Genomic DNA, 16,262 nt, shown 5'->3' on the forward strand with positions numbered 1-16,262 from the left:
TATATAAATCCTCAACAATTATTTAATGAATAATAGAATAATAGATAAGTGAAAAAGACTAAATTACTCCTCGAAACTGAGTCACAAAATTTTCTGAGTGAATGGACAGTGAGTTATATTTCCTGCTGGTTTTATTTATTTTTAATTCTTTAATCATTAATGACAGCCTGATCCTTACTGCTACTACGATTCAATTTCAAGCTGTGTTTTGCCCGCCCAAACACAACCTTAATTCCAAAATTCAAAATTTGAGTTTTCTTTTCTTTTATTTGGCACACATCTCAACAACCAAACGGACAGCATCCTCAGGATCTCCAAACTTGTTAGAAAAACCAAACCCTAAACCCTTTAATTACTTTTTTAATCGTAATCTAAATCAATCCAAATCAAATCAAATCAAATCTCCATCAATGGCCAACTCCGATTCTTCCACTGCCACTCTCTCTGCTCCTCTTCCTCTCGCTCGTGTACACAAACCGCTCTCTTTCTCTCATCTATTTGTTTTTTTCTTTATTTAATAGCAAACCCTAATAATTGATGTATCTTCTCCCTCTTCTTCTTCTTACCATTATTGCAGAAGAAAGAGGACGTAACTCCGATCGGTTCAAAGATCACTGTATGTGTTTGCTCTTCGCTTTTAATTTTTGACTTTATGCTGCTTACAGTGTTGTAAAAGCGGTGCTTTTTTTTTTACTTGTTTTAGGAATTAAATGAATCCAGGACTGAGCTTCTTAACAGAATCCAAGGCTTAAAGCAGGTTTTTTTTTTTTTTGGGCCTCCGATTTTATCATGGTTTGAATTTGATTATAAAAAACAGACATTCAAATGTGTAATTAGGATTTGCAAAGCTGGAGATCGAAGCTCGACACTCAGGTTAAAATCTATCGCGATGTAAGTAAATATTTATTTCTTAAAAAAATTATGATCTGTATAGAAGATTATTATTCTGATTCTGATACTTGACGTCTGTTCCTTTACAGGATTCCAATTGATATTGTTTTGTGAATACATTTCTTTCGCTAATATCTGCGTTGCTGTTTAACCCAATTGAAATAAATAAATAAATAAAACATGCAATGTTGATGTGCCTAGGCTGCTGCAATGTCAAGGCCTTTTGGCGCTGTGTGTTGTACTAAACATGCAATTTGATTTTTTCTATTTCATAGAATGGAATAGATACACAATTTCATCATTTATCGTTTGCCTGTTGAGATTATATGAAAATAGAAAGAGTAAAGTAGTGCATGGGATTTGAATTGCTTAGATTAAGGTGAACTAAAAGACTAGAATCTTGGTGATGTTCAATCATGCTTGGAAGAGCTTGTGTCGACTGACTGGAAAATGTTGTTGCGGAAGCAGTTAAGTGTCTAGGCTGCATGCAGCAAGTAATGGCACGCTGCTGTTTTTTAACGACAATGTGCAATTCACTCAATTTATCAGTGTCAACAGATCATTATCCACGCCTTTTGGCATTCAATTGTTATTTGAGTCTTGCTGTTATTTTCTTCACTAAATTTTGTAGATTAAACAAATGTCTACAGTTATGCAAATATTTCAACTCCAACCTCATATCTGACCTCAATGTTTCATGGATCCGTGGAAAAGTAATGAATTGCGATGAATTTCTTTTTTTGATATATGCCCTGCAACATTACCGGGAATGAACCAGAGAACATGTCATAATCTCACCATTTTTGCTTCAGCTACTCTCTATCTTCACGTGGTTTTACAAACTTTGTTCAGATAAATATTGTACTTCAAGTATTTACCAGTTACATGTAAGTTATGCAAGAAACTAATCCAGGTGAAAATGAATTCTGTATTTTCATGCAATAGTGGCTTGTTTATTAGAGACCTCCATCTATCCCTTCATACGTTGTGTTTTATCTAATAGTAGTGGGGTGAGATGTAGTTCAGTTGAACTTGTGCAAAAATTTCTTGCTTCATTCAGGAGTTGTCGGAATTGAAGAAGTCATTGAATGTTGAGGTTGTTCAACTTCGAACAGTAAGTCCTACTCAAGCAAACACCTTTGGCGTTTCCTTTTATTAATACTGTTTCTTAATATATCTATCCTGATCAAAACTAGGAATTCCAAGAACTGAAGAACACACTGCAGCAACAACAAGAAGATGTTACTGCTAGCCTTCGAAATTTGGGGGTAAAGTTTTCTTGAGAATTTTCTTCATGTGCCTTATGCATACGTTTCATTCAGCTAATTTGCAAAATGATTTTAGAAGTAAATGTAAGCCCCGAGGTTGATGATTTATGAACTCTTGCAGTTTCAGGACAGTGCAGGTGATGATGCTCAAGAGGCACAAGAACCCAAGGTTGATGTAGAAGATCAGAAAGTTCATTCTTCAGCTGAAGAGGATATCGAGAAGAAAGATGAAAATTAAGATGTTTTGTTATGGAGCAAGTATTTCTTGTACTTTAGCTCTTACATCTATCGATCAATTTCTTTTCCTGGCGCTTTCTCAGGCAGCTGTGAGTCAAACTCTTCAACTACGTACTTAGATTCTACTAGAAGGCAGGAACTGTTTTCTGAAATTCATGTCATTCTTCATTTGCCGAATAATTTCATTTAAAGCACTCTTCATAGATTTGAATATTTATCATCCTGGGGAGGCCCATTATAAAGTAAATTTTGGCATTCTTTATTTCTTCATTCCTTTTTTTTTTCTCTGTTAATGTGCTGGAACTTTTAGGGTTCTTTTGATAGTGCGGTATGGATGAAACTGTTTTTTGTCCTTGCTATAGTTTCTTCATTCCTTTTATGGATTTCACTTAAAAAAATTTCTTAAAATCTTGATTATAAAAAAAAATTATAATTTTTAGCTTTTTTTTAAAAACTCATTTGTTAAAGAGCAACCATAAAACTACCACAAGTCACTTAAAAGATGAGTGCTGGGTAACCTTTTACCTCGTTCACTTGTTGGCGCATGTTTGTCTTGTCTTTGCTCTTGGACTAGCATTGCAGTAGTGTAGCACCCATTGGAACGACCACAAATCAAGGACACATTACCTGCATAAACCATTTGGTTTGAGGTTATTGCGTCCTTGATTTGTGGAAAGTGAGGCAATCATAGAGGATACTTTGTCTGAGATTCTGAGTGCTGACTGCAATCATAACTTCATAGGTCTCTTCAATTCCTCTTTAATAATGGTGATAACACTACTGCTTGATTTGACTTTGGATAAGGAAATTAGATCAGGATGCACATCACTTGCCTCGTTAAAAGGGACGCATTTCGGGTTATCTTCCCTTTTCCTTGAAATTTATACTTCAACCTTTGTTTCTGCTTCCTATGACTCCATACACATGCTGCTCTTATCCTGGTGTTATTGCAGGACATGTTATCCTCGCTCACCTGTTTGAATTGATATTTGCTTGAGAACAAGGAAGAAACCATCTTGACAGGCACCAAGCTGGGGATTTGTTTAGTCTTGAAAAGAGAAATATAATTGAAAGTTCTAACAACCGATTGAATAATGGCCAGTGAGGAGCCATGAATTCTCAACCTCCACCATTAATAGCCGTTTGCATAATTAATTATTTGCTTTCTCCATCGACCTTGACATTCTTATGTTTCCAAGAAATTGTTTACGTGTTAGAATGCCCCAAAGTTCTGATTGAAGAGAAAGAGATTAGGTGCTTTGCCTATTTAATAGAGGATCTCTCTACCTAGTTGTACTATCTCGGAGATGACACCATCAGACGATATAGCAAAAACAAACCTCTTTAAATTTCTCCCACCAGCCACCACAGTGCCTTATTAAGATGCCAGCATTTCTCCGGCCACCTCTCGGTTTTCTCCACACAAACATAGATGCCTCCACCCATGTATGGTGGTTCTTATTTGTTTGTGTATATACAATAAAATGACTCATGAGATTTCTGTCTTAAAGTTCATCAAAATCCATACCAACAATAATAAAGTATAAATTATACATGAAGATCATGCCTCAAACTTGTTACCAAACCAAACTTGATGCTCTTAATAGCATAGAAATGATAGTCTAAAATCTTGTCAAGGTTGATGGTGGAAGGATAGGATACCTAAATATATCGAGAAAGAAAAAAAAAAATCAGACCATACATAGAAAGTAAAAATGCTTTAATGTGTCTCTGTGTCATCCACAGTACTGAAATATTGTTACATAATTGACTACAATCACGTACGGACAATTAATAGGGGGGATTAACTCAACGCAATCTGTTCTTTGCTTTCTTTTTAAACCACTTGAAAGCCTTTAAACTATCATCCATTCATTCTTTTACTTTTACAAGCTGCTCGGTCTTCTTCAAAAGCCTCTAATGGCTACAACAACGTCCGTTCAAGAAGTCCCTAAAGCTCTGAAATGCAAGGTTACTGATTACCGCTCTAGTAATTAATCACTGCTTAATTACCCTTAATTTGTTCTGACTTTATTAATTTCTTTGTATTTCAGACATGGGTTTTGAAAGTATCTATCCACTGCCAAGGTTGCAAGAGAAAAGTCAGGAAAGTCTTACAAAGCATCGATGGTAATAACAAAGAGAAACTTGCTGCTGCTGCTTGTTTCTCTTAAAATATTGAAAAACGTTGTTAAAGAGATTAATCTAGTTAGGTTTTCTATCATATTTGTTCTTAATTTGTTGGCAAAAATGAGAACATGCAAACCCCTCGTGTTTTGTACTCTATGCATGCATATGCTGACACAATTATATATGCTAAATGTAAAATGATTTCAGGTGTTTACACAACAAGCATTGATTCGCAGCAACAAAGAGTCACAGTTACTGGCAACATTGAAGCAGGGACCTTGATCAAGAAACTCATGAAAACAGGCAAACATGCTGAGATATGGCCTGAAAAGGTTGCTACCAAGGAGAAAGAATCAGGCAAAGCAAAAGGCATGCACAGCACAAATGACCAAAATCAGAATGATAGTGGCGGCAAAAAATCTGTGAGATTCTCCTTGGAGGGACTAGGTGAGGAGACCAAAAAGGGGAAGAAGCCACTGGAAAATTCCACCGCCGGAGAGGCGTTGCCGGGTGGAAATAACAAGGGCAGTATAATTGAGGGTGGTGGGGCAGACAGTGCATGTAACAAGAAGAAAAGGAAAGGGCAGAAAGGTAATGACGGCAGCAATGTTACGGGGGGCTCAGGCTCACCATCTTCTGGTACATCTGCAGGCAGTGAATATCAAACTCATGGTGTGGGGATGAATCAAGTTATGGGCCCGAGTGATCTCAACCCTACACATCAGCATTCGATTCCATGGCCACTAGGTTACTACGGTCCTCAAGTGTATGCATCAAGTTATATGGCATATCCATATGGAAGTCCTGCTCCTTTTAATTATCATGTTGCTCCAGCACCATATACAAATGCAAATCAAACAACACAGGCGGACTCTTTCAACATTTTCAGTGATGAAAATGTCGATGGATGTTCCATCATGTAATCAGAATGGAGAGTGATTCTGTACTATTGATGATGGAGAGAGTAGTATAGAAGATAGAATGTAGGATAATATTGCCAGGGGAGACATTAGAACGATGATAAGAATTCTTTTTTGCATGGTATGGTTTTGAAGCAAGTTTGGTAGATTGAGCTGTAAGATTTTCTTTTCCTTGTAGAAATTGATTTGGGTTTTGATGTATGAATTTGGTTGTTGCATGCCATTTAAGCTTCTAGTAGAACAGCTCCCTAGTATGTGTGTGTATATATATATATTACATGGTATTAGCTTACTAACTGCAAAAGATCATGCATAGTATATATGCAAGAGTCTCTTGTTATGTGCAGAGAGACAAGAAAGCCTTGCATCCCCACCTGTTCTGCTTGTAGAATCCCACAAGGGATGCTGTTGCCCCTAACATCACTTGATGGATATAATCATGGCATCATGTAATTGTGCTCCATTCAAAAGCATATAATTTGACTAGCCTTTATAAAGTACTGATTTGAATTGAAGCAACGTAAAATTCCGTTCACGAGCATAATCAAAGAATCTTTCAACCTTTTCATTTCGTAGCCTGTCAACCTCTCAGATACCCTTGGGCCTTGGCCCTGCAAAAATCTCGGCAATCCCAGCTCACATGTTGCTTGATCATTCCTAAATTCCATGTTGACAAGTAATTTACATGTATTATTACAAGTGTTGTCTCCTCTGATCTTCTTTATTATTTGAGGATTTGGTATCTAGCAAGCACAAGAAGGTAAACAGTATATTGCATTGCTCAGAAGTTTTCTTGTTTCATGGGGGAAAAAAAGAAAAGGCAGCAGTGAACGATCAGAATAGATAGTGATTATGTTATGATTGGTGAAGGCAAAGAAAGATGAGTGAACCCTTTTTGTTTTCAATTCTCATTTCAAGTTAAATCCACTCATACGCCTAATTTCATTAAGAGAGCATCACTTCCACTCCTGCAAAAGACAATGCCATCCCTTGGAAACTTGTTCTGCAACATGACAAACAGAAACAGCCTATTGCTGCCCATTGTTTTTGGTTCCCATGATCATTGGCTATCCAATTATTAAGATTCTAAATCAACTACTATGTGTGTGATTAAAGAGAATCATTTGTTTGTGGGCCTAACAGCTTGCAGAAGCCAGTGAAATAAAGATGAAAAATCACAAAAAGCAGAAGCATGTTTTTAACAGTAGCTCCACTTTCGGAAGCTTTCAAGGTAGAGAAACCAAAAAGGAAGCTAGGAGCAGAAACTAGTGGGATCGAATTGGCATAAAAAGACGGGAAGCTGCAACAATGCTGGACCATCCATTCGAAAGTGCAACCTGTGATATAGCACGAGTGGCTCTCTAATGGAATATACAGACTGCTCCATCCGGAATGCATGATTATTTTTCTGGAAAGTTTCTATTTCTTTCTTTGTTTTGCTTATAGGAAAAATCCCATCACTTTCATCGAAAGAAAAGAAAAAATGTCCTATTTTAGACACCCATGCACGGTTAAGAAGAAAGGAAAACACTCATGCTAATTCAGGTATCAAACAAAAAGTTTGGAAGATGATCAAATTTCCCAGAGATCAACATGGTCTGGTATCAGATATGTACAATTTGAAACCTATAACTAGAGAGTAGAGAACCAAATACTATTGCAAGAAAGAAAACAGACTCACACCCAAGTTGATGCCTTTGAGGTTCGCTGGTTTGCTCCAAGTATAATCACAATTAAAGTCACATCATCATGATATTTTCTCCTCCTACCAGCAGGGATATTCATCAATTCTTCCAAGCTGAAACCTACGATACCAATGTTAAATTATTGAGATTTGAATCAACAATACACTTAAAGGTAAATCACTTCTACAGCACATAAACCAGTTGATGTTCACCATTCAAGTCCCCTAACTGCTGGAGAATGAATTCGGAAGTGACCCAAGTTTCTTCTTCTTCTTTTAATGAAGCAGCAGAGTTTGTTCATGCCTGTCTCTGTGTGCCTGTGATTATTTATATGTGTTTGGCGCAAGGAAGCATACCTTGATGTTTGCATTGCATTTATTTATTCATCTTTTGCTCCTGGAGGGATTTATTTATAATGAATGAAGTGAGAAAGAAAGAAAGATGCCATATTAAATATTTTACCTGCACAATCAGCAGCTCGGCCTACAAGCTGCTCCAACAGAAACTTTGCTGGATCGCCGTTTGGGTTGCTCAGGATGTAAGAATGGACAAGCTTTACTGCCTCGTCATTACTGAAGAAATCAAACAAACCATCACTGCCAACGATAACAAAGTGATCCGATTTTGATATTCTATGCAAATTCAGCGATGGTTCGATAGAAATGTATGGAGGGCTTATGAGATTACGAACTCGAAGAATACCCATCAGTGCATCGTTTAGGTTTTTCTGCATGACACGGCAAACATTACAAACAGACTAAGAATTTCAAGTACAGGCACAGTGGTCTGCATGGTTCGTCTCAAATGTCATTCCTAAATTGATTAAAGAGATAAATTGAATGAATAATATTTTACTTTTTTCAAGTATCCAACTCCCAAAGCTCTAGTGACCTTCAATTTTCCCTTAACTTTTCCACCTGCAATCACTGCCGGGTCATCCGGATGATCAGACAACACTCTAGTTCTTTCAAGTTCATTGTCGACAGTGTGACAGTCAGTGAGCTGGATAGCTTTCAGTCGCCCGCAGCCCTTCATCTCACTGTCCTCCTCATCGTATGTTGCCAATACAGCTCTACTATCACCCAGATTAAGAGTATACAAATCCATCCCATGAAGAAGGCCAACCAAGACACAAGAACCAACAGAGACTAGATCAGGGCGATCATCCATTTCCTGCTCCACCATGTACAAGAAATCATTCTCTGCCTGACTAACAGCACGCTGAAGGCTGTCTAGCATCCCGTGTCTAAATGAATCAGGTGAATCAGGAAAAGGGCCATTCTTAGTGGAGTTGTCGATGCTTGAATTTTTCTTATTAAAAGTTCCTGCTGGTGGTTTCTCCACATGACTATTCCTAGCTCCTTCAAGAGCATATTGAAAGGGCCCATGCGGATAGAAACCATTTGAAGCTCCAGTAACATCCTTCTTCAATTCACAGTCTAATAAGTTAGCCTGATGTATGATGTTCTCATATAACGTGCCAGCCAGGAAATCAGCTGCATCTCTTCCATTGAAACCATCAAAGATAGCGCAAAAAAGCCAACCATTTTCTTCAGAGCAGACAGCTTGAACCCTGTCTTCGCCAGCAGCTCCACCTGCAACTTGAACTTCCATTGCATTAAGAAAACCTTCATTTCTACAAGGAGAACTCATGGATCTTAGTGAAGAAGAATCATATTCAGGTGGACTGGAGGTGGCTGGACTGCAACTTAGGTTTGACATACTGCTTTGAAGAGAAGATGATAATACATCCAACCTTGAAAGAGTAGGTGAAGAAGGAATCCTGCGAAATGAATTAGGGGAATCCCAGCTGGGAAGTATTTCTTCCCTTATTACACCATTGCAGATATTTGTGTTGGCCAACGTGGCATTCGCACTTAAGGCAGCACCGGACAAGCGAGAGAAGCTGCTATTCCTAGGGAATTTTCCGGGAAGGTTTTCAATCTCATTAGGAATCAGGCAAGAGCAACCTTTATGGGCATTGCATTTATAACCAAAACTGATCTTGAATTCTCCATAGGGATTAACTGTACTTTCTCCTAGCATTATTTATCACTGAAATAAGGAAATTACCTGCAATTAATAGCTAAATATAGGACATCAAGATGGGAAATTTTCCAAATTGATTGAGATCAAGTGGTTGACTTTTTTTTTTACAAATTAATTAAGAGATACATTCAACAAGAAAATTATAATTCTAACATTAATTAACATAATTATGTTTATTTTTCATGTTTATACTTTTAAGTATAACAAGTATAACTTTTTTATACTTTTAATTTGACCGTTAAACCGAACTAAAATTTTACAAGAAATTTTTATATATTGTTTTATATTGGGTTAAAACATTTTTATAATCCAAATTAGGATACCAAGATATTTTTCTCATTTTTTAAATAAAAAATAATTAAATTTATTGAAGTATAACTAAATAATCCAAATTAGGATACCAACATATTTTTCTCAATTTTTAAATAAAAAATAATTAAATTTATTGAAGTATAACTAATTTTATAGCATTTTTCCTTGTAGTTCTCATTGGTTGAAGGTTTACTCCAATAGTATTTGTGTCTGATTCACCAGTAACGGGTTCTTATCAAATTTAATTTTTGGCTTTTCATGATTGTTTCAATCTTGATTGTAGGATAGACGATTTTTATATCCACGGTTTGCATCATCTTGGATGCTAAATACTATAAATAACACCACGATAAATCATAAATAAGAATCAGTCACTAGGCAGTCGAGGAAGATCCACGGGTTCAAAACTTGAAATAGAGATCCTTAAGGAAAGCTTCTTAGCAGCATTTTATGGACGTAAATCTCAAAAGAACAACTTGGGGGCATTTGCTCATCGAGAGAATGGCAAAATCAATCAAGTTTCACCCCATGTTAGCCAGCTTAAAAGGGATCCTAGACACGCAAATGGAGGGAAATAAAAGCACTTAGACAGCTTTTATAAATCCAACCGTATCTTATGCAACTGTAAACTCCATTTAATTTATAGCTTAATTTCTCTTAGAATTCAGATATGTAATTAAGCAACTAGATTCAATAAGCATGAGAAGATCCAGTCGAAATATATGTCTATCAATAACCATGATCCATATTCATGATGGCAGCCATTCCATGGATGGATTTCATGAATTGACCTCAAGCGCCATAGATGAATATCATATGCTTTACAAGAAAGAAAAAACCAAAGTTCTCCTCAAGAAAACACCATAAAATCAAAACACTAAGCCAAATCCATACAGCAACCAATATTCAAAGGAAAAACAGCAGAGACAGAGCAAAAACATGATGACGCACCTCAGTATTTTGATACAAAACAAGTCAACAGTGAAGGAATGTGGGCGTGTTGTGTGTCTTACGAGAACAAGTGTGGTCAACAGGGCAAGAAGTAATACTAGGCAAGGCAAGAGATGCAAGAGAGGGAGATATAGAAGGGAATATTTGATTTTAGATAGCGGAGAATATTTTTATATATATCATGTAAAAGAGAAGGAAAGAAAGAAAGAAGTGAAAATTGGCTGGTGGAGAAGAGTCTTCGCTAAATTTAGAGGAATTTCTCTTTTGTTTTGCTTGGTTCACGTCAACCTGTAATGCCCTTTTTTTAGAATTCTGCTCCCCTCCCTCTAAGCTCCAAATTGATTTGAGTTTTGTTAGGGCAAACTATCTTTTTAATTTTCAACAATGTTCCTATAATATTAGTGTCTGAATTTATTCTTTCGACGAAAACCGATTTACATTTCAATTAAAACCAAGTCACTCTCTAAACAATCCCAATAAAGCAAAATTTATAAATTTTCTCTATTCTGATCAGCCTAGACAACAACTGTTGAACTTGAATCATCCCTGCCTGCTAAACAATGGAGGTCACCTTGCAAAATGCTAACAAACAGCCAAAAATGAAAAGTAAATCCAGGGAATCAAACACTCCTAAATGATTCGCAGACATTACAAGCATCTGTTCCAATGTCTAAAGAGATGAAATAAGTCTCATCAATGATGGGAAAATAAAATAAGCAAATTTAAAATAAATAGAAAAAGAAAAATCATTCTTGAGAGTATACCAAAGAAAGTCCTCGAAAGACCTTCATAGCATAACTGCTTAAATCAGCTAAACCATGCGAGCATAACAAAGCTGCATATCATGCATACTTTCAGCATACAGAAGTAGTTTATGCTCACATGATTTACACAATCAATTGCTAAAGAGTGCTAGGATCCAACAGTGTAAGAAACCTTTGTCATTCCCTTCTTCTTGCGAATCTGAGAAACCTGAAACAACATCCAGCAACGTCACAAAAGGCTAGGTTCTTGGCCAACAACGTACATTTTTTAGGATGGTCCGTGACAGGAAACATGATGAGATTGTAAAACGCAGATTCACTTGCAGTGATTTACCATGCTGGTGAAATCAGAGTTGCTTATCCTAAGATCCATGTTATTTTATTTTCCTTCTTTGCCCTTACTAATGTTTAAAAAGAAAATTATTTCCATGGATAGCATCCCATCATATCATGTAGGGTATTAATGCAAATATATGCAATCCTGATGCATAATCAAACATGAACGCTGCTACCCCCATCAGCTTCTACGATTCCTATACAGGAAGGGTGAAATATTGTTTGGTCCTATTTTTAGGTAAATTCATGATTCCAATCAACATTTATGAAGTGAGCGAGGCAGAAATATGGAACATTAAATATTTTTAAACAACCTCCATTTACCTGCAAACTTATAATCTCTGAAATATCAGAAACATGCGTGCCACCACAACACACGGCGCTGTTCCCTAACCTCACAACACGAGGAGTGCTGTCCTGCAAGGGATGCAAAATTAGGCTATAATAGATAGCAGCACAAAACTGAGAAAACCTGTTGTCATGCAAGAACAAAGCCAAGTTGCTGTAGGGACTGGATTTTCATCGTAGAGCATTTCTACGAAATGTCAGTACTTACTATTCAATGCATTACTGGTTTAGACGGCTTACTTCTCATTCAGCAAAAACAGGATAGCATTATAACTCTCAAATAACTCTAGAAAAAGCAAAAACACAAAATAATTAACCAGGATGATGCAAGCTATATCCCATCCTTTACAGAAAAGGATAACACTATCAACTTGGAGAGATTGGGTTTATTGTGATCAAACCCTTCAGGTACACCAGAGACAAACATGATATATATCAAATATAATTAAAACAATACACCATAGAGGCAAAATTTCTTATGCAGAGATGAGAAGGATGGGAGGATTACAACTTATGCAAGATAACCCACAAATCCAGACCTTTGGTATGTAATCAGGAAGAAAACCACCACATAATTCAGCAGCTTCTTCGTATGGCAATACAGCAGCAGAAACCTGTATGAAGAAAATTAGTTTCAGAAGCAAACAGAGTATATATCAATTGAAATCATCAAGCACGAGCAAAAGGTGCAACTTACCTTGCCTCCCCTGGATATTAAAGCATTTGCTGCTAGTTCTAATTCATGTTGCTTGCTCTGCAATTCATTTTGAGGAATTGTTCCTTTGTATTCAACAAATGGCCTGCCAAAAATGAGCCACTTGAATGCCATCTCCCAGCAGAAATGTTTCCATATAAAAATCCCTTTTGGATATACATGTAGAACTAAGACCTGATGTAGACACCAAGTAACTCTAAGATTTCCTAGGTTCATGGCTAACATATGAACTATTAAACTTGTCAAATCTTAAGACTACATATATTCTGTATGCAGCTAAACCCAGAAACTACAAGGTTCTTACACAAGCAAGAAACAGTTCCATATTTCGCAGTTGATCCTTATATTATTGTTATGAATTACATTACAAGCAGTGAAAGAGCATGCTCAAGACAAAGCATACCCATCAGGAAAATGGTATCCCTTTCCTGGCTCCATATGCCCCAATCCCACTTCTTCCAGGCACGCATCCATCAAATGCCCAGCTGAGTGCAGCCTACATCATAAAAAACAACATAAACTGAAACTTCAAAAAAAATCCACATACTAACCTCCTGCTTGGAAACCAGCATGACAAAATAACTATAACCAAGCTCTCGATAGCTTTCTTTGCTCTTATACAAAACGAAATACATGCATACTAACCCCTACAGATCACCAATTCAAGTTAAGTAACCCTAAAAAATCTCAATTATATCAAGTCAAACCCATAATTGACAACTACTGAATCTTTACACACCTTGAATTCAGCTTTCGCCTCGCCTCATCAACAAACAAAAAAACTTCTCCCCCTCTTACAATTTCCATTTCAAAATCCTTACCAGAACCCTCCTCAATAACCCCATAATGGTAGACCTACAAATAAGAATACCAAGGGAATGCTTCTTATCAATAAAATCAAGAAAAAATCATAAACCCAATAATTTAAAAACTTCAAACAGTGGAAAACTTACAATTCCATCCTTGGATCGAACATCTTGGACGATAAACTTGAAACTGGAATCAGCAGCAATGGTGATGACTCCAGTGTCAGCTGGTTGGCCTCCACCTTGAGGATGAAAGATTGTTGAGTCTAAAATCAAAGCATTTCTGCCATCTTCTCCCTTTCAAGAAAAAAAAATCAAAGATTTAATACTTTTCCAGGTGTACAAGGGATTAAAAATTAGCTTATCAGGAAATGAAAGAGAAGCAAACCTTGAAGAAAGATAAAAGTGTGGCTTTGGATTGGAGTTTCCACATGTCATGATAGTAATCAAGTTTTGTTGGACTCAAATCCATTGACTATTTCTCCAGTTACAGGCTGAAGATCCTTCCTATAATTATATGTAAGCTTTGCTTACACGCCGTTTGGGACCAATTCCTAATTGAAAGGGTTCCAGCTAATTTAAGAATTTCTCATCCTCAAAGTAGTAATTTTCTTAAAATCGAATTCAATTAACAGAATTGATTACAGGGTTCCAAACAATTAGGTTTCAGGAGCCATCCTCTCTACTCCCTAGATTACGAAATATATATTTCTTTTTTTTTTTGTTGTCGTCTTGTTGACATGTTCTTGCTCGCGAGGCCCCGTGTCATGACCTTTCTTTGACCAAAAAGAAAAAGGAATTGGACAGCCAGCCCATCAAAGGATCACGCATTCTCATTTTTGACATGCTGTCTCGTTTGCTTTTCACCCTCCAATAAATCCCAGTTGCGTCTTCTTACTTTTCTTCTTTGACCTTAATCTGATGCTTTGATAGCAAAATATATCAAACCCAATTTGTTGTGTGCAATAAGGTTGACATCCTGTGATTTTTTGAGCTGGATAAGATTTGGGTTGCAACCGAAGCTAGCACGAAAAGGATTAGCGCAAGTTGAGGAAACTATATGATCTAGTACAATTCTATAAGCAGATTTCGGCTATGGCAGCTTGATGCAAAACACACGCTGGAAACTCTCATAGTAGCAATAGCAGCCACAGCATCAAACACAACGAAGGAAAAAAACGACCAGGGGATTATGTCGATGAGCCGAGCATCCACTGTCTGGTTTAGACAACTGCTCTGTTTAGTAAGAGAATTAGTTAAATTAAAGAAGGAAAGTTGAAAACTTGGATTGATGTTTGATGAGCCAAGCATCCAGCAAACACCATTCACGTACTGAGCTTGCGACAGAAATCTTGAACATCTTTTCATATCAATCTTCAAACCCAGATAGATTCCATATCATTATGCAAATATATCCCTCAAACTCGCAACAAGCAAATATGCAAACCGCTTGAGTTCGTTTTCAAACCATCATGGTAACATACATGCGAAGTCGATCATTCATAAACAAAACCATTGGGGTCTTCAGCTTTTTTCCGAAGGACAACGCGAAACTCTGGAGTTGTGATGTTCAAAACTACTACTAGGAAAGCATATCAAACATCTAAACAGCAGAATCTTCCCCCTCCAGCGTATCGATCATCTCATTCTACTGTTGTCGAACTCCAGCTTTCTTCTTCTGCCAGAGCCGGTCCAATGCACTGTCAGCATCCCCCTGGATAGATGAGGGGAAGTTCAGAAACACGAGTGACCTAGACTAAAAGCAGGTTCATGTATTGAGGAAAGCAGGAGCCACCAAGAATTGAGTGTTAAAGAGCAAGATCTTACCCTTAATAAACAAAAAGGAATTAGGATGGATTAACCCTCACCTGCTAATCACTCGTAGATCCCAAACATCAGGGAATCTTTGTATCACACAATAACATGTAAATTGATGGAAGCCTTGTTGGGGATTTCGGACCAGTGGTAATGCTCTGATAGTTACTAAAAAAAACTAAATATATTGATATAATATTTAACATGGTTAGACAAGTTGTCTATATTTATGGAAAAAATTAATATTATTAGAGATAGAGAAAAGATACAATACAAATACATGGAGAAGAAGGATCACTTCCCTCAAACTCAACTCCCAATTCTTATTGCTACATTTGCAGCTACTGCAATAGTAGTAGGGCTGCTGCCCTTGACAGCCTCTTTTTCTCTCTTCTTCTCTCTTTACTTTGCTTTTACCCTTTTACTCTTATTTTGCTCTCAAATAATGCCTCTATTTATAGGCAATTCATGGCAGACAAGAGGCCATAAATCATGGCACAAATGGTGGCAGCATATGGGTTACACCACTTTTGTCAATGATTCGTGCAATTATCATTGTAGCATTTTAACTGTGGCAACATTACTTCTTAAGGTAGGCTGCAAAAGTTGCTGTCCATTAAATGTCAACATTCCAACAATCAACCCCTTTAACATTTATATGGACAATTGTCCTCTTGTTTCTTCAGCACAAACTTACATTCTGCAGCTCTTCCAAACTTACCATTTCGAGAGCGTCTGTGGTCAAGTTTATAGGTGTTCACCAAACCTTTTAATCACCAGAGCACATCTTTGCTCACACCAAAGGATCACTTCAATCAGATGATCTACCACTTCTTATCTGAAGAGTGTTAACGCTTGTCTTTGGGATATAACATTCCCCTTTGAGCATATTAACCATGCTCAGTCCAAAATGATTTTTTAAGCCTCACATCAAGGCTTACAACACCCCCTCAAACAGATATTCCCAAGTGAGACAGTCATGTAGTATTTCAATGTGATCACGAGCTCACCACTCTTTCAAGAGTCTACTTATCT

General features: G+C 37.0%; 4 protein-coding genes across 7 annotated transcripts; 2 read left to right on the plus strand and 2 right to left on the minus strand.

Annotated features, from left to right (window-relative positions):
- The first annotated feature begins 166 nt into the window (after positions 1–166).
- On the plus strand, positions 167–2,658 carry LOC105118855 (uncharacterized). 2 transcript variants are annotated; one of them, XM_011016909.1, is made up of 7 exons: positions 167–467; positions 578–616; positions 704–757; positions 838–891; positions 1,952–2,005; positions 2,088–2,159; positions 2,281–2,658. In XM_011016909.1, exons 1-7 carry the CDS (start codon positions 411–413, stop codon positions 2,395–2,397), a joined length of 447 nt encoding a protein of 148 aa, XP_011015211.1. In that variant the 5' UTR covers positions 167–410; the 3' UTR covers positions 2,398–2,658. The 2 variants fall into 2 exon arrangements, with proteins under 2 accessions (XP_011015211.1, XP_011015212.1); XM_011016910.1 differs by having other exon boundaries at positions 2,287–2,658.
- Positions 2,436–10,858, minus strand: LOC105118852 (probable protein phosphatase 2C 40). Of its 3 annotated transcripts, none has more exons than XM_011016905.1 (5): positions 10,444–10,858; positions 7,987–9,186; positions 7,594–7,858; positions 7,128–7,251; positions 2,436–4,355 (listed from the first exon to the last, which is right to left on the minus strand). In XM_011016905.1, the coding sequence occupies exons 2-5, from the start codon at positions 9,175–9,177 to the stop codon at positions 4,337–4,339; spliced, it is 1,599 nt and encodes a 532-aa protein (XP_011015207.1). In that variant the 5' UTR covers positions 9,178–9,186; positions 10,444–10,858; the 3' UTR covers positions 2,436–4,336. The 3 variants fall into 3 exon arrangements, with proteins under 3 accessions (XP_011015207.1, XP_011015208.1, XP_011015209.1); XM_011016906.1 differs by having other exon boundaries at positions 7,987–9,204; XM_011016907.1 differs by lacking the exon at positions 2,436–4,355 and having other exon boundaries at positions 6,965–7,251; positions 10,444–10,857.
- LOC105118854 (uncharacterized) lies at positions 4,269–5,666 on the plus strand. The gene is made up of 3 exons (XM_011016908.1): positions 4,269–4,367; positions 4,451–4,526; positions 4,734–5,666. Exons 1-3 carry the CDS (start codon positions 4,317–4,319, stop codon positions 5,447–5,449), a joined length of 843 nt encoding a protein of 280 aa, XP_011015210.1. The 5' UTR covers positions 4,269–4,316; the 3' UTR covers positions 5,450–5,666.
- Positions 10,859–11,043: 185 nt separating the features above from the next.
- Positions 11,044–14,255, minus strand: LOC105118856 (alanine--tRNA ligase, mitochondrial-like). Its single transcript, XM_011016911.1, has 8 exons — positions 13,801–14,255; positions 13,560–13,709; positions 13,346–13,461; positions 13,010–13,102; positions 12,589–12,691; positions 12,431–12,505; positions 11,868–11,960; positions 11,044–11,415 (listed from the first exon to the last, which is right to left on the minus strand). The coding sequence occupies exons 1-8, from the start codon at positions 13,882–13,884 to the stop codon at positions 11,356–11,358; spliced, it is 774 nt and encodes a 257-aa protein (XP_011015213.1). The 5' UTR covers positions 13,885–14,255; the 3' UTR covers positions 11,044–11,355.
- Positions 14,256–16,262: the final 2,007 nt, after the last annotated feature.

The sequence above is a fragment of the Populus euphratica genome, unplaced genomic scaffold (genome assembly GCF_000495115.2).
Source record: "Populus euphratica unplaced genomic scaffold, PopEup_1.0 scaffold2296.1, whole genome shotgun sequence".
Lineage (NCBI taxonomy): Eukaryota > Viridiplantae > Streptophyta > Magnoliopsida > Malpighiales > Salicaceae > Populus > Populus euphratica.